The sequence below is a fragment of the Gopherus flavomarginatus genome, chromosome 4, assembly GCF_025201925.1.
Source record: "Gopherus flavomarginatus isolate rGopFla2 chromosome 4, rGopFla2.mat.asm, whole genome shotgun sequence".
NCBI classification, from domain to species: Eukaryota; Metazoa; Chordata; order Testudines; family Testudinidae; genus Gopherus; species Gopherus flavomarginatus.
This window is the reverse complement of record NC_066620.1, coordinates 74,318,212-74,337,927: the sequence shown is the minus strand read 5'-3', so window position 1 is coordinate 74,337,927 and position 19,716 is coordinate 74,318,212. Positions and strand designations below refer to the sequence as shown.

General features: G+C 47.4%; 1 protein-coding gene across 2 annotated transcripts in view; it reads left to right on the top strand.

The window, feature by feature from the left end:
- The window catches only part of KIF26B (kinesin family member 26B), a 462,886-nt gene that overhangs the window by 289,865 nt on the left and 153,305 nt on the right, over positions 1 to 19,716 (top strand). For both annotated transcript variants that reach the window (XM_050950367.1, XM_050950368.1), the window contains one exon: positions 16,811 to 16,994. In XM_050950367.1, the coding sequence (XP_050806324.1) occupies positions 16,811 to 16,994 (184 nt within the window). The remainder of the gene's footprint in view (positions 1 to 16,810; positions 16,995 to 19,716) is intronic.

The window sequence follows — 19,716 nt, the reverse complement described above, 5'->3', positions numbered from 1 at the left end:
GGCAACCAGTGTGCAGTCTCCTGGGGCTGTCTTGGCTCAGCTGGTGGGAGATATACAAACCTGCCTGGAGGAGATGGAGAGAATGAGACATCCAATGCCAGCAGCTTTATATCAAGACTGATGTAGCCAGGAAGGAGCCTGTTAAAGATAGTTTCCATCTGGAGTGCCCATCCCTACTGTTTGCTGTATGGGAGATTCCCCAAATTGTCCCTGGGTTTGTCACCCTTTGAACTTCTGTATGGGAGACAGCCCTAGGGTGTCCTAGTCCTAGCACAGTGGTCTCATTTCGCCAGATTCTGACCTTGCTTATGCTGGTGTATCTCAAGAGTAACTCCATTGTAGCCGGTGGATTTACACGGTGGTAACTCTGATATGAAATCGGAATCAAGCCTATTGATTTCAGTACATTTTTCCAGTGTGAAAAAGGGCTCTGAATTTCTGGGGTCAGGCCCTGATCAAGGATTTGGACCTATTTTACTATCTGTTACAATTAAGCAGTAAATCACAACAGTGAATTTCTGGATGTTTATAGCCCAGCTGAATTGGAATCCAGTCATTAAGGCACTATATGGGGCCCGTGTGTGCATGTAACCACCTAAGAAGTAAAAGATTGCTCTGAAATGTACAGTCTTGATAGCTTTATTGTTGCTATGAAATTGACTGCGTACATAAATATAAAGGAAACAATAAGGCCCAGCTGTTTACTGGGCAGCAGAGACATGTTTATGGCATCTTTTACAATGCAAGCAGAAAGCACAAATTGTGTTCAGATTCTAAAGATACTGCACAGTAATTAAACACAAACACTAAGGGTATGTCTACACTACGGGATTATTCCGATTTTACATAAACCGGTTTTGTAAAACAGATTGTATAAAGTCGAGTGCACGCGGCCACACTGAGCACATTAATTTGGCGGTGTGCGTCCATGTACCGAGGCTAGCGTCGATTTCCGGAGCGTTGCACTGTGAGTAGCTATCCCGTGGTTCCCGCAGTCTCCCCCGTCCATTGAAATTCTGGGTTGAGATCCCAATGCATGATGGTGCAAAAATAGTGTCGCAGGTGATTCTGGGTAAATGTTGTCACTCATTCCTTCCTCCGTGAAAGCAACGGCAAACAATCATTTCATGCCCTTTTTCCCTGGATTGCCCTGACAGATGCTATAGCATGGCAATGATGGAGCCCATTTTGCCTTTTGTCACTGTCACCGTATGTGTACTGGATGCCACTGACAGAGGCGATACTATAGTGCTACACAGCAGCATTCATTTGCCATTGCAAGGTAGCAGAGATGGTTATCAGTCGTTCTGTACCGTCTGCTGCTGTCATGGGTGCTCCTGGCTGGCCTTAGCTGAGGTTGGCCAGGGGCGCAAAGACAAAAATGGGAATGACTCCCCGAGTCAATCCCTCCTTTATGGTTTATCTAAAAATAGTCAGTCCTGCCTAGAATATGGGGCAAGTGTACTAGAGAACCAGTGTATCAGAGAACCAGAGAGCACAGCCGCTCCATGTCAGATCCCGCAGAAATGATGAGCTGCATGCCATTCATGGGGGGTGCCCCTGCAACAACCCCACCCGTTGATTCCCTTCTCCCCCAACCTTTCTGGGCTACTGTGGCAGTGTCCCCCATTTGTGTGATGAAGTAATAAAGAATGCAGGAATAAGAAACACTGAGTTTTTAGTGAGATAAAATGAGGGGGAGGCAGCCTCCAGCTGTTATGATAGTCCAGGCAGGACATTAAATAGTAGAGGGGAGAGGAGCCCAGCCTCCCGCTGCTATGATAGCCCAGGTAGTACAGAATCTTTTCTTTAGACATGAAAGGAGGGGGGCTGATGGAACTCAACCCCCAGTTGCTATGATGAGGACAGTTACCAGCCGTTCTGTGCCATCTACCGGGAATGACGGGGAGTCATTCCTATTTTTACCCAGGCGCCCCCGGCCCCTCACCTGAGGCCAGCCAGGAGCACTCACAGGCTGATGACGATGATGGATAGCAGTCATATTGTACCGTCTGCCACCGGGGAAGGGAGGGGAGAGGATGCTACTATTCATTGCCGCAGCACCACGTCTACCAGCAGCATGCAGTAGACATAGGGTGACATATAAAAAAGTCAAGAAACAATTTTTTTCCCTTTTCTTTCACGGGGGGGGGGGGGGAATATACCCTGAAACACCCTGGACAATGTGTTTGACCCTACAGGCCTTGGGAGTTCAGCCAAGAATGGAAATGCTTTTCGGAGACTGCGGGGAGTGTGGGATAGCTGGAGTCCTCAGTACTCCCTTCCTCCATGAGTGTCCGTTTGATTCTTTGGCTTTCCGTTACGCTTGTCACACAGCACTGTGCTGTGGACTCTGTCATAGCCTGGAGATTTTTTCAAATGCTTTCTCATTTCGTCTTCTGTGACGGAGCTTTGATAGAACAGATTTGTCTCTCCATACAGCGATCAGATCCAGTATCTCCCGTACGGCCAATGCTGGAGCTCTTTTTGGATTGGGGACTGCATCGCCACGCTGGGCAAACAGGAAATGAAATTCAAAAGTTCGTGGGGCTTTTCCTGTTTACCTGGCCAGTGTATCCGAGTTCGGATTGCTGTCCAGAGCAGTCACAATGGTGCACTGTGGGATACCGCCCGGAGGCCAATACCACTGATTTGCGGCCACACTAACCCTAATCCGATATGGTAATACTGATATCAGCGCTGCTCCTCTCATCGGGGAGGAGTACAGAAACCGGTTTAAAGAGCCCTTTATATCGATATAAAGGGCCTCTTTGTGTGGATGGGTGCAGCGTTAAATCGGTTTAACGTTGCTAAAATCGGTTTAAACGCGTAGTGTAGACCAGGCCTAAGGGTCTGACAGGAACCTACAAATTCAGGAAACTTTCAGCTGATGATTCTTATTCCATTCTTCTTCATCTCACTGGGCTAGATTGTCACAGCACTCCCTTGGCTGCACTGGGAATTAAGGCAGTGTAAAACTCTCCCCCAGTTCTCTGTCTGTCTGTGCTCAGATTGTATTTCCAGGAGGGGTGATGAGAGCAGAGGCTAATCACCCAGTACTCCTACTTCCTGGAAGGGGTCGGAAAGGGGTCCAGAGTGGAAGAAGCCCTGACTCTGCTCCTCTTCCTCTCATCCATTCACCAGCCAAACTCATGAAACAATTAAGTTACTCCATGGAAAGAGGTGAAGTAAGTTACTTCTTCCCCCAGAACAAGATTCTGTGAGTTACAGTTCATGCTCTTATTTGCTGTTGAAGCGATGCACCTATGTTAGCTCTTCACTTGGGACAGGTTGTAAAGTGACAATTTAGCCCCTTGTGCCAAGATTAGTATATATTGCAAATAAATTGTCTAGGGAGGTTGTGGAATCTCCATCCTTGGAGATTTTTAAGAGCAGGTTCAACAACACCTGTCAAGGATGTTCTAGAACAGGGGTTCTCACAATGTTTTTGGTGGCCTCAGAGCGCAGCCACCACCTCTTGCTGGTGGCTGCACTGACATTTCTTCCTAAAATACTTAATGCACTTTAGGAAAAACAAATCAATATGCTCATATACATGTTCAAATTATTGTAATTTATTTATGTAGGGTTTTTTCAGACTCAGTAATAAAAATAATGTACAGTGGTCTCTATTCTCTACTGGACCTAAACAGAATAGAAACACAAATGGGGTACTTTGCATGTTCTTCTTCGAGTGATTGCTCATATCCATTCCAGTTAGGTGTGCGCGCCGCGCGTGCACATTCGTCGGAAAACTTTTACCCTAGCAACTCGGTGGGCCGGCAGGTCGCCCCCTAGAGTGGCGCCATCATGGCGCTTGATATATATCCCTGCCGGCCCACCCGCTCCTCAGTTCCTTCTTACCGCCCGTGTCGGTCGTTGGAACAGTGGAGCGCGGCTTAGCTGACCTCCACTTCCCTAGCTACTCATAGTTCTCGTATATAGTTATACAGTTATAATCCTTTTATATATATATTTGTATAGTTATACGTTTTTTCTCTGCTAACATAGTTAGTTTGATAATTGTTAGCGGGGTTCAGGAAGTAGCCCCTTCCATGAACCCGGTGCCGGAGCCCATGCACGGCTCACCGGGTTTTAAAATGGGCTCGGCCTGCCAGAAGCCGATGCCGAAGGGAGATCCACACGACTCCTGTTTGAAGTGCCTCAGGGAATCACTTGACAGCTAAGTACCCCATTTGCAAGGCTTTTAAGCCGAGAACAAAAAGGAGCGGGGCTTTCACTTACCCCTCCACCTTGGGCGCCGAGCGATGATCAAGCGGCTGGCAGAAGCGCCTCCTCGGCACCGGACCCCGCCGGTACTGCCAAGGCCTTTCGGCACCGGCCGTCGCCGGCACCGAAGTCGACTCGGCACCGCTCCCTTCCTCCGAGGTTGAGAGAGCCTACAATTCCTGCTGGTGCCTGACGGCTCCCCGGCACGCGCCGTGGTAGAGCCCCCTGCTCCTGCTGCTTCCGTGCCACCTGCATCGCAGCCAGAGAGCTCGCCTAAGTCGGATGGCCCGGCACCGACACCTGCTGAGGCACCAACGACGTCGGCACCGTCGATCCCGGTCCCACAAGGGCCGTAGAATCCGGTGCCTGACGGCTCCCCGGCACGCGCCGTGGTTGAGCTACTGCTCCTCCTGCTTCCGTGCCAACGGCACCGCAGCCAGAGAGCTCGTCTAAGTCGGATCGCCCGGCACCGACACTTGCCGCGACACCGACGACGTCGGCACCGTCGATCCCGGTCCCATAAGGGCCGTAGAATCCGGTGCCTGACGGCTCCCCGGCACGCACCGTGGTTGAGCTACTGCTCCTGCTGTTTCCGTGCCAACGGCGCCGCAGCCAGAGAGCTCGTCTAAGTCGGATTGCCCGGCACCGACACCTCTGAGGCACCGACAACGTCGGCACCGTCGATTCCAGTCCCACAAGGGCCGTGGAATCCGGTGCCTGACGGCTCCCCGGCGCGCGCCGTGGTTGAGCTTATTGCTCCTGCTGCTTCCGTGCCGACGGCACCGCAGCCAGACAGCTCATCTAACTCGGATTGCCCGGCACCGACGCCTACCGAAGCTCTGACGACCTCGGTACCGTCGATCCCGGTCCCACGAGGGCCGTCGAATCCGGTGCCTGACAGCTCCCCAGTATGCACTGTGGTTGAGCCTGCTGTCCCCTCCATGCTGGAGACATTACCAACGGCGAGGGATCTCATTGCCATGACAGAGTCGATGCTGCCTGACCCCGGCACCGCCGGTGCGGGTAATACAGTCTCTTCATGTGACCGTCCTCTGTCAGCACAGCAGAGCGGCACCGTTCATGATCACGGTCCCGCAGACACTCCAGATCCTGTCGGCACGCCCGACACCACTTGCAGTCCCGGTGCTGTTTTCCTCATCGGTACTGGTCGCACTCGCTGCACCGGTTGGTATCCCATTCGCCGACCCGCTATCGGCACCGTTCCGACTCCCGGCACCGCGACAGGTATCTTGACTCCTGTAGCCTCTCCCCGAGCCTCGAGATCTCGGTCGACCTCCAGGCACCATTCTGGTTGCGGGTCTGGATCTCGTTCCAGGTACCGGTACGCATCCCGGTGCTGGTTCCCGGTGCCGAGTTGGGCAAGGTCCGATAGAGTCAGAGACTCTGCCTGCGCCTTCTTTTAGTACCTCCATGGCCATCCGGACATGCATGCGTGTCATCCCACATGCGCAGATCTTATGCTCAGGACCACGATTCTGATATGATGGCCAGCGGGCGCCAGCCTGAAACCGGCCAAGAGTTCGCTGCCATCTTGGAGGACGGGGGAAAAAAGGTACCCAGAGCATCCCTCCAGGCCTCGTTGGACGCAGCAGACTCTGCAGCCAGGACTCTGGCCTTTGGTGTCGCCATGAGGTGCATCTCATGGCTCCAGGTTTCAAACCTCCGGCCGGAGCTGCAGTATGCCATTCAGGATTTACCCTTTGTTGGTAAAGGCCTTTCGCGGCAAAGACAGCCCCAGGCTGCCAAGCCTGATGGGCAATAGGGTCCTAATGCGCTCTCTCAGCATGCATATGCCAGCGACCAAACGCAGGCCTTTCTGTCTCCAGCCGCCATACTCTGTGCCTAGCCAGAGACAGGACTTTGGCAAACGGCGAGGCCAAGGTGGTCGCAGACGAACGTCAGGACCCCTAAAGAGCCCAGGTCAAGGTCCCTTGCAATTACCACTGGGACCAAAGACGAACCTTCCAAGGTGCGCCTGAGGGCGGTGTACCAGTCACAGGCCGGGATCCCAATCCCGCTTTCTCCTGGCGTGGCCCCAGTTAATTTCAGATCGCTGGATCCTGCGCACGGTGGAGCATAGGTACCACCTCTAATTTGTTCCAGCCCTGTCCCCCCCTCAGGGACCCCTCTCACGAGCAATTCCTCGGGCAAGAGGTGCAGACACCGATGGACGAAAGGGGCAAGGGGTTTTACTCCCGTTATGCCCTAGTCCCCCACTCGAACGCAGGTCTCAGACCTTCCTAGTCCTGCACGGACTCAACCGGTTTAGGATAAGGTTGTGGTTCCGCACGGTATCCCTGGGAACCATTATTCCATCCTTGCCTCCTGGGGGCTACTATGCCGCCCTGGATATGAAGGACGCGTACTTTCGCAACGCCATCTTCCCTCCGCACAGGAGATACCTCCGCTTTCTAGCCAACTGTCAGTACTTCTGGTTTACGGCCATAGTCGCCGCCTACCTTCGCTGACGTCGGATATGCGTTTTTCCGTATCTGGACGATTCGCTTATCCGAGGAGACTCTGAGACACAAACCACTCAGCGCGTGGGCATCGTCACGGTCTTATTCACAGGTCAAGGCCTGATGATTACTATAGAGCAATCCACTCTGGTTCCCACGCAGAGGTTGGACTTCCTAGGAGCTATCCTGGTCTCCTACCTAGCCGGAGCCTGCTTATCACAACTGCGGTTTTAGGCGATGGCAATCATCTGAGGTCTGCAGACTTTCCCAACGACCTCGGCTCGTACTTGTCTCAGTCTCCTGGGTCCATGGTTGCCTGCAAGTTTGTAACCAAACATGCCAAGCTCCGCCTCCGTCCTCCCCAAGTCCGGCTCACCTCGGCGTACCACCCGGACAGGGAGCCAATGGTCTTGGTAGTCACCGTTCCCTCGAGCACCTTAGGCTCCCTAGAGTGGTGGCTAACTCCCTCCCTGGTGTGGGCATGGAGGCGGTTTCATCCGCCCCAGCCCTCACTGCCCCTGACGACGGACGCGTCATCTCTCTGCTCAAGTGCTCATGGTCACCTCCGAGCTTAAGGCCTTTGGTCTTCTCGGGAGCTGGCATTCCACATCAATGCCCCAAAAATGAGAGTAGTCCGCTTGGCGTGCCAGGGGTTCCAGCGGCAGCTGCGAGGCTGTTGTATCTCGGTGTTTACAGCCAACACAGCGGCCATGTGCTTCATAAATATCCAGGGAGGGACATGGTCCTCCCCCCCCCCTTTTTTGTCAGGAGGCCATCCATTTCCGGGACTTTTGCATGGCCCACTCCATGGAGCTGGTGACGTCCTTTCTCCCAGGCGTTCGGAACGTCTTGGCGCTTTGACTCAGCAGGTCTTTCCTGTCTTACGAGTGATCACTCTGCCCCATGTGAGGCGCTCTGCTCTCCAGAAGCGGAGATGTTGCCTCACATAGACCTGTTCGCTCACCGCGAGAGCAGAACATGCCAGATGTTCTGCTCCTTCCAAAGTCTCTCTTCGGGATCGATCTTGGACGCATTCCTGATGCCGTGGAAAGGCCAACTCCATTATGCCTTCCCACTGTTCCCACTGGTTCATTAGGTCCTACTCAAACTCCGCAGGGGCAGAGCGTGCATCATCATGATCACTCCAGCGTGGTCCAGGCAGCACTGATATACCACGTTGCTCGGCCTGTCAATAACAGACCCAATTACCCTGCCACCCCACCCAGTCCCCATCACTCAGGGCAACGACAGGCTTCGTCACTCGGACCTGCAGCCTCTTCGCCTCACGGTGTGGCTGCTGCGTAACTGAGCCGGGGTGACAGGAAGCCTTCCACCTGGTCAACGTACCGGGCCAGGTGGAAGCGTTTCTTCTACAGCTGCAATACGCTCGATCTTGCTCCTGCTGAGGTCTCGATCCCCTCTATTTGGCCTGCCTCTGGCCTTCAGCGGCAGGACCTGGCGGTATCATCGCTGAGGATACACTCAGCAGCCATCTCTACCTTCCAGCCAGGCTAAGGTGGACGTTCCGTGTTCTCACGCTCTAAGGGTTCGAGATCCCTCAAGGGCTTGGAGAGCTTGCACCCTCGGGTGCGCCGCCCAGCCCCGACCTGGGACCTCAACCTAGTTTTAACCAGACTTATGTCTCCCCCAGTCGAGCCGTTCACGACTGGCCCTCTGATATGCCTGTCTTGGACGATAACTTTCCTCGTAGCTGTTACATCAGCCAGACGAGTTTCCGAGCTCAGAGCTCTTACGGGGGTTCCACCGTACACTAGATTTCACAAAGACAAGGTGCAGTTATGACCGCACCCGGCTTTCCTCCCTAAGGTGGTTTCGGCCTTTCATGTTACCCACAGCTCAACGCAATGGGCACAACCATTGCACTCCTTGGACATCTGTGGAGTGCTCGCATTTATATTGCGCTGCCAGAACCATTTCGTAAGGTGGCCCAGCTCTGTCTCGGTAGCAGGCCAAAGGGAGGGCTTGCTTGTTTTTCCTCTCAGAGGATCTCATCTCGGGTGATGGCAGACTTCCACACTTGTTATGATTTGGCTCATATTTCCCCAAGCCACATCATCGTGCAGTTTACCAGGACTCAGGCTTCATCTGCCGCCTTGCTGGCTCGTGTTCCTACACATGAGATCTGTCGCGCAGCTCCATTGGTCCTTGGTCCATACCTTTGCTTCGCAGTATGCCCTGGTTCAACAGGCAAGAGATGCTGTAGCCTTTGGCTCAGCAGTTTTCATTCTGCCACATTTCACTCCGACCCCACCGCCTACGTAAGGCTTGGGATTCACCTAACTGGAATGGATATGAGCAATCACTCGAAGAAGAAAAGACGGTTACTCACCTTTGTAACTGTTGTTCTTCGAGATGTGTTGCTCATATCCATTCCACACCCGCCCTCCTTCCCCACTGTCGGAGTAGCCGGCAAGAAGGAACTGAGGAGCGGGTGGGCCGGCAGGGATATATATCAAGCGCCATGATGGCGCCACTCTAGGGGGCGACCTGCCGGCCCACCGAGTTGCTAGGGTAAAAGTTTTCCGACGAATGTGCACGCGCGGCGCGCACACCTAACTGGAATGGATATGAGCAACACATCTCGAAGAACAACAGTTACAAAGGTGAGTAACCGTCTTTTCTTGTCTTTTTGTTGTTTCTTTTGCTTATTTGGTTCATTTAAAAAAAAATCTTCCTAGATAGTAAGTCTACTACTGTGAAAAGAGAGATTTGTGTGTTTGTTAATATCACTTTTCACAGCAGACTTACTCAGCCCCAGCAAGCTCTGGCTCAAATTAAGCCCTGGATGGGGAGGTGGGCAGGGAGGCCGCAGGGCCCAGGGACGATGGCAGGGGTGGTGAGCCTGAGACCAGAGCCTGGAACAAGAGCCTGCTATTGCATGGATAGAGCCCAAAGCCCTGTGGCCAAAGCCTGCCCCCCACCACAGGGAAACTGGGGAATTCACCACCTGCCTGCATCTCCAGAGTTTGTGTCTCTGGAGAGGGGCAGGGCCTAACCCCCACTGGTGGCCCTAGAAGAGGGGCCACTGCTTCCTCCCCACCCCCATCACAGCCCACGAGGCTGTGACCACATTTGAGAAACACTGGTCTAGAATACTTAGTCCTGCCATGAGTGCAAGGAACTGGACTAGAAAACTTCTCGAGGTCCCTTCCAGTTCTGTGATTGATTTCTGTTAATTACCGACACTGTCCCCAGAGCTTTAGGAGACATAAAGGAAGACCTGGCCTATGCACTGAGGCCATTACAGTCAAAATAGAAAGACTAAGGGCAGACACAAAAACACAGTAGGAACTCCGAAGATGGTGTTAACATAGTATCTTTCTCTTAGTAAAATGTGGAGCCAGCATATTACTAATATAGATAAGTGCCTGAGGACCATCCAGAAGAGAAGCAAGTTCTAAGTAGAGTGACCTTGTGTTCCTGAAAACCAGGAATGTCCTGCTTTCATGACTTATCCCTGTGTTCCTGCTGGTTTCACAGAAATCAGTATTTTGTCCTACCATTTGTAAACCACTGAAAATTGGCTGCTGGAAGGGACCGCTAGCCTGCCGAGTTATTGAATTTGGCAGCAGGCTGGCTGAGACATAGGTATTTCAAGGACCGCCACCCACAATGCCTGCCACAATGATTGAAGCTTCTGAGATGTGACAGTAATAATAAATAGTAACAGTGCCAGAAGAATGATCCTACCCTAAGGCAGAGCTTTGGAAATAATGTGAAGTATAATGTTTGCGTGACTGTCATCTTACTGTACACTATGTTGGCTTTTACCTTTATTAGTTTCATTCAAGCCACTTCTTTTTCTGGACCCGCATGCTGCGATGACTCATGTGAAAATGAATGCATGTATCCCAAACATAACACACAGCATGCAGATCATATTTGCCAACACTTCAATTGGAAATGATCAAAACAAACTGCAGGTTTCCAGTATACCTTTATCTGGCATTACACCAATTAGCAAGACTCATTTGCAGATTATATCTCTGCCAATAGGTGGCAATCACAGTTTCTGCTTTTGCTGCAGCAGAAAGTTTGGCCCAGATTTTTAAAAAGGTGGTCACTGATTTTGGGTCCTCAACTTGACATCATGTAACTGCCATACATAGATATCTCAAGCTAGACACCCAGAAATAGATACAACCACTGTTGGTGGCTACCTATGAAAATGTTGTTTGGGCACAAACATTGGCAGCAATAGATGGGGCTAGCAATTCCCTTATTTGTTGCAATATTAATTTTTAAAACTTCACTGAGTAAATATTTAGGGTGTTTGTGATAGGCGCTGCTTTCTAACTGTGACTGTTATCCATTTTCGAATAAAGTTGTAACAAGCAGAAGGCGATGCATTTCTGGGTGAATAGAGCATAGCAGTTTAACTACTAGAGAAGTGTACTAATCTCCATGGGCCTGAATGTGAACTTCGTCCTTCCCCTGGAGAGCAGTTACTCACACCCTGCTGAGCAGTTACTTGCACACCTAGAAGTACAGTATTGCTATTTTGAAATGGAATTTGTACAGAAAAATAAGGAAAATAATTAGACCTGTTCCTTTAATGAACATTGCTAACACTAGAATCCCCATCGCTGGAGGGTTTTTTTAGAACAGGATAGACAAGCATCTGTCAGAGATGGTCTAAGTATATTGTTCATCCTGCCTCAGTGAATGAGACTGGGATAGATGACCTCTTGAAGTCCCTTTCAGCTCTCCATTTCTATGATTTTGTGCTCTCAATATGTATACAACGGCATCTTCTGAATTATTCTCTATCCCTGTCACTACGTACATGTCGGTTGCTTTTTCAACTGTTGCAATGCAGCAAGCAGTTGTTTTTATTGAGTTGTCCACAATGATACTAAGATCTTTTCGGTGAGCAGCTGCAGTTAATTTAGAAGCTATCAATGTGTATGAGTAGTTCAAATTGATCCTTCCACTGTGCATTAACTTGTACTTGTCAATGTTGAATTTTTACTGGTGCCCAATTACCTAGCTTTGTTAGGTTCTTCTGAAGTTTTCCATAAATATCTCTAGGCTTGAATCAGCTAACTAATTTTGTCATTTGCAAATGTTGCCACCTCGTGTTTTCCTACATTCTGACTATTAATAAACATGAAGAATGGGTTTCATAGTACAGGCCTTTGGGTCACCCCACTATTCACTTCCTTCTTTGTTAAAACCGAGCTTTTAATTCTATCCTTTCATTTCTGTCTCTTAAGTTTCTGAGCAATGCATTTTGCTCTTCTAACTCTAAGAAATTACCTCTCAGCAATTTCTTCTTGGTTTCTTTAATAAACCCCAGTGAGGGTCTTTGGCTTTTTGAAAGTCCATATTAATTATGACCACTGATACCATTTGAGAATCCCCCTGCACATACACAGTTAGAATGAAAGAGGAGGAGATGTCACACCTTCTGAGTATTTGGGAGCTGAAAAGTCACTCCTGACTCCCACAGGAACATGGTCGTCTCTGTTAAATTTGTTGTAAAAGTTAACCCCCAAAGTAGTGAACCCTGTCAGTCTGCCTAGAGCAGGGGTTCTCAGGACAAATATTTTGGTGGCCTCAGAGTGAGGCCACCAACTCTTGCAGGGAGCCGCTCTGACAATTTTTCCTAAAATACTTAATTAACTTTAGGAAAAAACAAATAAATATGCACATATACATGTCCAAATCAGTGTAATTTATTTATTGCTAGCTAGTAAGTCAGTTGTGAAAAGTGTTATTAACAAACATACAAGTATTACTTTTCACAGCAGCCTTACTTAGCCCTGGCAAGCTTGGGAACAAATTAAGCCCCAGAGGAGGCAGCTGGGGCCGAGGGGATTGGTGGAGGGCAGGGGAGGCAGCAGGGGAGTGGAGCCTGAAACCCCGCACCCAGAGCCTGCCATCCCACTACTCCAGGGCTGAAGCCCAAAGCCAGAGCCCTGTCATTCCTGGGAAGTTGGGGAACTCACCTGCTGCCTGCTTCTCCAGCATTGTGCCCCAGCAGTCTTCAGAGGGGGGCAGGGTCCAACCCCTCCCGGCGGCCCCAGCAATGAACACCAGGGTGGTGCATTCAGGAGCAACAGGGAGGGGGAGGGACCACTATTTTGCCCCCAACCTCCACCCCATCACAGCCCAGGATGCTGTGGCCGCAAGAAAAGACCCAGGTGGCCGCATTTGAGAAATGCTGGCCTGGAGGTAAACCTCTTCAATACAGAGCAAAACCACCAGATAAGCTAGATCTTCAAAGCTAGGGTGACCAGATAGCAACTGTGGAAAAAACGGACAGGGCTGGGGGGTACCTATATAAGAAAAAGTCTCAAAAAACAGGCCTGTCCTACAAAAACAGGATATCTGGTCACCCTATTCAAAGCATTTTCCCTTTCCTGCCAGTGGTCCTTCTATTGTATTTGGATTGAACTTTGAGTAGCTTTCAAACATCCTTTGTACAATCTTGGACTCTAGCCCTGCAGTGAGATCCTTGACCATGGAGCTTCAAGCTTTCGCAAAGTCCCCAATACCGTGTGGTATTGGGGACTTTGCGAAAGCTTGAAGCTCCATGGTCAAGGATCTCACTGCAGGGCTAGAGTGGGCATTACAGGAGTGGGCCCTTGGTCAGGCAATGGAACACTTTAAAGTGAGAATCACTAGGCTCAGATGACATCTGGTAATATAGATCTGGATATTGTCAGCTTACTGGTTATCTATAGGGCCACGCTGTCCTTATTATTACCATGGTACTTAGAGGTTCCAAGTGAGATCAGCTAGATAGTGAACAAACACATAGTAAGAGAAGAGCTAAAGCGCTTACATTCTAAACAGACAAGACAGATAATTGGTGGGAGGGAAAGCAGAGGCACAGAAAGGTGAAGTAACCTGTCCAAGTCACACAGCAGGTCAGCGGCAGAACTGGAACAGAATCCAAGTCTCCTGACTCTCAGTCTAGAGTCCTAGCCACCAGGCATCAACATGAATAAATATAATGAATCTCCAGGGGATTCCAGAGAGTCCCCAGAGCTGACGATGCAACACCATGAACTATACTTTCCTGAAAAGAATGAGTTGGAACCACTTAGAGGAAACTCTACCCACTCTCACTAGCCCACACAGCCACGTCAGCATTGCCTGGGGACTAGCTGTTTCCAAAACAATTGATAGCTGGCCATACTGACCACTTTAAGTCCATCATGCAAACGTCATTCAAATAAATTAATCGGTCATGCAAACTAGCATCATTGTGCAGCCGAAAACCAGTTCAAATATGTTTAAAATATCTTTTTATTCAGAAGCCTCGGGAGGTATCCACTGCCTTCTTGATCACCTTTCAAAACCTGGAGGGTAAAAAAACATAAAGCAGTGAGATGTAGCATGTTTTTGTTAAATACGTTTTGCCACTTGCAGGCCAAAAAAATATCCAGGGTTTTTCTTGAATGCCATCCAAAGGTTATAACTGTCAAACCAGGATATAGTTCTGAAGTTTGGAAAAGGCCAGTTATCTTACAAGTGTTGTTTTTTTTCCTTTAAAGAAAAATGTCAACTATGGACTTCATTGGCTCAAGAAATTGCTTAAGAAGATTATACTATTAGTATAGAAAAAGAGAACAACACAGTGTTGGGGAAGAATAAAGTGGCAGGAGAGAGAGAATGACAGAACCAACTTAGAACACAATTCTGAGGAAATATGCTCACGAGCAGTTTGACTTTTACCCTAGGCGTGAGTTAATGCAGTTGCATGGGTGTAATTGAGAATGTAATCTGGCCTGAGGTATACAGAGCAGTTGCCTGTCTTTACAAATAGACTGCTGAGCCTAAAGACATACACACAGCAGTGGATTTTTCAGGGTGCGTAGCTAGATTTCTATCCAGCCCTACAGTAATGTGCAGTACAAAATTTTGCTTGAAATAGAGGTGTCAACGTATTTAGACCGGGATCCATTGGAAATTAGAATTCAGCATGACCAGTGTTACCAGTCGTCTTGTGAACACATCTGAAATTCAAGCCAAGCCTATGATGTAGCAAAAGATCAAAATGTGATGCAGTTCTTCTGGCAACCCTTTTAGGGTTGTTTTTTCTGTCTTCTCTCTGAGGAAGAGGAAGGAGATGATCATAAAAGGGAAGGTTAGGTGATAAAGTTAGATACTGGAGGAAGGGGATGGACAAGGAGCTGGAACAACAGAAGGTTCTTGTGGTTAAGGCACAGAACCAGGAGTCAGGTGACCTACATACCTCTTCCCCCAACTCTGCCACAGACTTAAGTGTCCTTGGCTGTCACGTAGGCCAGAATTCTCAAAAGTGACTTCTGATTTTGCCATCTCAGATGAGGCAAAATCAGTGACAGCAACATTGGCCTTAAGCTCTCTCTCTGCCTCAATTTCCCCAGCTGTAAAATGGGGATAATAATTCCTTCACGTGGTCACAAATACTCAAAGCTGAGATGAATATATATAAAAACATGTTTTACTCTGTGTGTTCGTTGGAGTTAATTGATTTAATCAGTTTCTGAAGTTTAGTTTTAGATGATTTGTATGGATCTGACAATTATGAAACTTTGGTCAACAAAAAAGCCAGACAGGATTTAAATTTTATTCTGATTCTCATTTACACTCTGGCAAGGTAAAGGGGAGGTAAGTGGGCATAAATTACATTCATACCTACTTTGAGGCCCTTTTCTTTTGCTAGAACATGCAGCATCAGCGGACGTTGATGTAATTGAGAATCAAACCCCTAGAGTTCAGAATGATACATGCATCTCAGCTTGGAATATTTTGGAACAGATCATGTGGTGCTGTGCTAATTTACACGAGCTAAGTGTCTGCCCCATAATTATGCCCATTTTACAACTAGGGAAACTGAGAGACAGCAAAATAACATAAATATTATAATATACTTGGTTGCCTAGCTAGGGATACCAATATGGAGAGTGTGTGTGAGAGAGAATGTATGCAAAACAACATCAATCAAGTTTAAATGCTGAATCTTTTCTCAGAATTAGAAATCTGTGCAAATAAGAGAATGTGACCAAATATTTTTTTAATTGCAATAGAGTAAGAATCTATCACTCTAATGCAGGACAGCTTAGCTTTTTGATTCAAAGGTTGGACAAAAAAGTAGCATTCTTGTCCAAAGTTATGTTGCTAAAACAAAGTCAAAATTATTTAAACTACTAAATTGTTAGTGCAACTGTAGCTTATGTGCCTCTCTCCACCTCCTTGCAAATGGTATAACTTTGGTCACCACATGTTCAGATGTTAGACTGGTTATTTTTTATGAGGTAGAAGAATTTTAAAATAGCTTGTGCAAGGCTTCTTACATGTCAGTTAATTCACCTGAGCATTTAATAACAACAACTAACATAATAGTAGCTGTTTACATCCAACCATTCCACAACTATTCATTCTCTAACCAAAGGCTTATGGGTGACAAGCAATTCTTTGTGAACAGAAATAGCAGAATGTTCCACTGATTGAAATTAATTTTATAACATAAATTGCTGTATCACTCATTAGCTTAATTATAGATTCAGGAGATTTCCTGCAGAATAAAATGGAGGACAGTATAGAGAAAGGGGCCTGATTTTGATCCTACTTATTGCATGCTGCTGTAAATCAGGGATAACTTCACTGAAATCAGTGGAACTATACCAGCGAAAAATTGATGTAAAAGAGATCTGAACACAGTTGCCAACTTTCATGTGGTAAATAAGCACCCTGACTTTCACAATAAGCCAAAAATCAAGCTAATCCCAATCCCCAAGAACCCCAACACTCTATGTGACTAGATTCCCCCTCAATGTGCAGTCTGGGACTGTGGTGGGCCCCTGTGCACCCCGACTATCTCCCCGCCTTGCCCCTGCTTGCTGGGAGCCGATCAAAAAAAAGAGCAACAAGCTACAACAAGCTATAAGCCAAAACCTAGCCAACAAGCCAATTAAGCCCAATTTCTGCTTTTTTTTCCACAGGTTTGGCATGTCTGGATCTGAATCACTTTTGGAGTCAATGAGGTCAAAATTGGGGATTCTCTGTAAATGAGAAGCTGTGAATATATTAGTTATTGTTTTCTGTAGAGTTTTTATTTTACTCAATGTTTTTTTTCCCTACAGAGCTGCTCAAAAGTTGAATCTGTCGTCTAAAAAGAAGAAACATAGGCCATCTACATCATCTGCGTCTGAATCTCCTCTCTTCTCTACCAACTTCAGCAGTATCCTTCAGACTTCCCCACCCCCCGCACCACCATGTTTGCTGAGGGCAGTCAACAAAGTGAAAGACACCCCAGGGTTGGGCAAGGTAGGCCTCAGACTCTCTAAAATAATTTTTTTTTTGAGAGGAGAAAAATGTCCCATACAAAACATTAATAAGTACTAGGCCTGTTGGGTTTTTCTTCTTTGCCATACCCTGAAAGTTGTCTTCAGTATCCACTCAAAGTTCTGACAAATTGATTGCTTAATGCAGGTGACCTTCTAATAAAGCTGGAGCAAACTTGTGCTCAGTGAGCCAGACTCAGTCCTGTTGGCAGAACACAGGTTTCAAACTCCTTGCTGTGGTAAATGAAATGGGGGTGAAATGACAGAGTTGTCTGCAACCCCAACTCCACCTGGGGCCTTGAAGTATATTGGACTCTCTATTGACACTACAACTCAGTCTTATCTTCTGTCAATTGATTCCCACCCTCCATCAAAACCCTTTTAATATACTGATTAGCTACAGATCCTTAAGTATATGATGGCAGCACCAGGCCTGCTTGAAGATACATTGATATATCTTCTCTCCCAACCAGCCTCCATTGTTGGGTCACCTATGGTACCCTTCCATGTTTGAAGCCCTGGGGCGAGGTAGCTGCTTGCCTTACCTGAGGGATAGTCCTTTCTTTAACCCCCAGTACAGATACCCTGCCATCATAGGGGTGAGTCTGGCCCATTACATTGGGGAATACTTTGGGACAGTTGCTCAAGACAGGAGATTGCTTAAAAAGGTCGTCTCTTATACAGGTTTTTAGTATATTATGCTTTTCTCTATTCATCAAGTGCTAAGTGAAGACACTGAATTTGTTGAAAACCTCTTTCCTTTTTAGCAGAGAAATGGTAATGGTCAATCTGGACATACTGTACCCAGAATGTGCCTCACGGTTTCCATTGCTGCCCTTGAGCACTAAGGGAAAGAGTCAGGCGTTAACACAGTTTTTCACAGAACCACATCTGTTATTTTCGTGGATGGCTTATGTCTGTCTCAGAGGGCTCACGAGTTTTTTTTTTTTCCCCTCCTGGTTTGGATGAGAAGTAGTGTGTGGGCCTGATACTGGTACCATTACTTCAGTGGGAGCTGCAGGATTGGACCTAACTATTAGTTGTTCCACGCATTTAGTATGACAACCAGGTACAAGGTTTGAACAGTCCTGTTTTGAGTAATGCAATCTTTAAATAATTTCCACTGCAAAGTTTTCTGTGTCCTCCCAGGGCTCTTACATTGCCAGAATCAAGGTGAATTCTGGCTGGATAAGAATAAAGTTTGCATTTACCAATAGTGGGGGATGTGCTCATGGAAGCAAGGGACCAAAAGCAGCATTGGGCCTAAATGTGCAGTCTTTATTCAGACAAGTCTTGTTGACTTTAATTGGATTTTTTTTCCTGAGTAAGGACGTCAGGTTTCTGTCCATAATATGAAAGGGCTGTGCAAATATACACATACAGCTCTGCCAATATGCTTCAGTTCTGACCTGCAACACTCCTGCTGTTCTGTCTCTGGGCCTCCATTGAACATGGTGTTCCAGCTGTATGGTAGTTTTTTTTATATCCGCAAACAGAGCCAAGATTAGCCTGTTCTCCAAAGCCATTTACATTTGGAACCCAAGTAAGGAACTAAGTCTGTGGGAGTAGAAGTGCATTGTATTAACCCACTCTGCTATCCAACCTAACTCTCTTACGTACAGCCCCATTTTCTCTGAGTGTAACTCCACTCCTTCCACTGTAAAAAATGGAATAACACCCAGGATAATTTGGATTCTAATCTTCATTTTATGATACTGTGATAGTCTGGACCTTTTCAGAGTCTCTTTCCCTTCCAAAATCCTGTCCCCCTTGGGAACCTTACTCCAGTCTTTCAGTATTCACAGATATGGTGGGACCTGGGGAATGTTCACTCTGAGTTTTCCTTTTAGAGGATCTATAGGGGTCTATCTTAGTTATGCTGGTAAGGTATGGCTAAACCTTCACCCAGGATTTAGCCATATCTTTTATCCCTGTTTTCTGTGGTGGGCTTATACCTAATCTGGTGAGTCCTTGTGGGAGGTGGAGGTTTTCATGCTGTCTTCCTCCCAGCGACCCTGTTGCAAGAATCCACTAACTCTGAGGCACAGTCACTTTCCTCCTGGTTTCCACCCATTCCAGTAACAAGTTCTCCCTTTTAAGCTTGCTTCCTCCAAGTGGAGCAGGCTGTGCAGTTGTGCTTATTCAGTACCAGTTGAGCCCAGAGGAGCTTGTTAGCCTTCTCCTGATTGGGATGAGGGTGTGCCCCATCCAAGGTACACAAGAGAGTATTTCTTTCTAAATGAATTTTTTGTCATCTAGAAGTAACTGATATATTTAGGAAAGAACCTACACAAAGAGTCATAAATGAGGGCTTTTTAAATGATTTGATTGTGCTTCTTCAAAGAAAGTCATTGTCACAAATTAGATTTAATTCATATAATCAAAACAAGTGAAAACAGTTAATTCTGAAATAGTTCCATGCCAAAAAATGTCTAGCCTTCATTTCCATTTCTATCCTCTTCTTTCTCCTATGAGTCACCTTATAATTATCACCTAAAGCTCATATACGTTCATCAAATTGTTCCCATCAATTTTCCTCTGTAGCATAATTTGCATTTTAATATGTCAGGGATAGGTGTGAGGCATAATAAATGGATAATTGCAGATGGAGAATGTAGTTTGCCTATCAGACTGTGGAGACCTCAGATCTAGCGATGGAAATTTTCAACCTATTGGATCACTGAGACATTAATTATTATTTACAT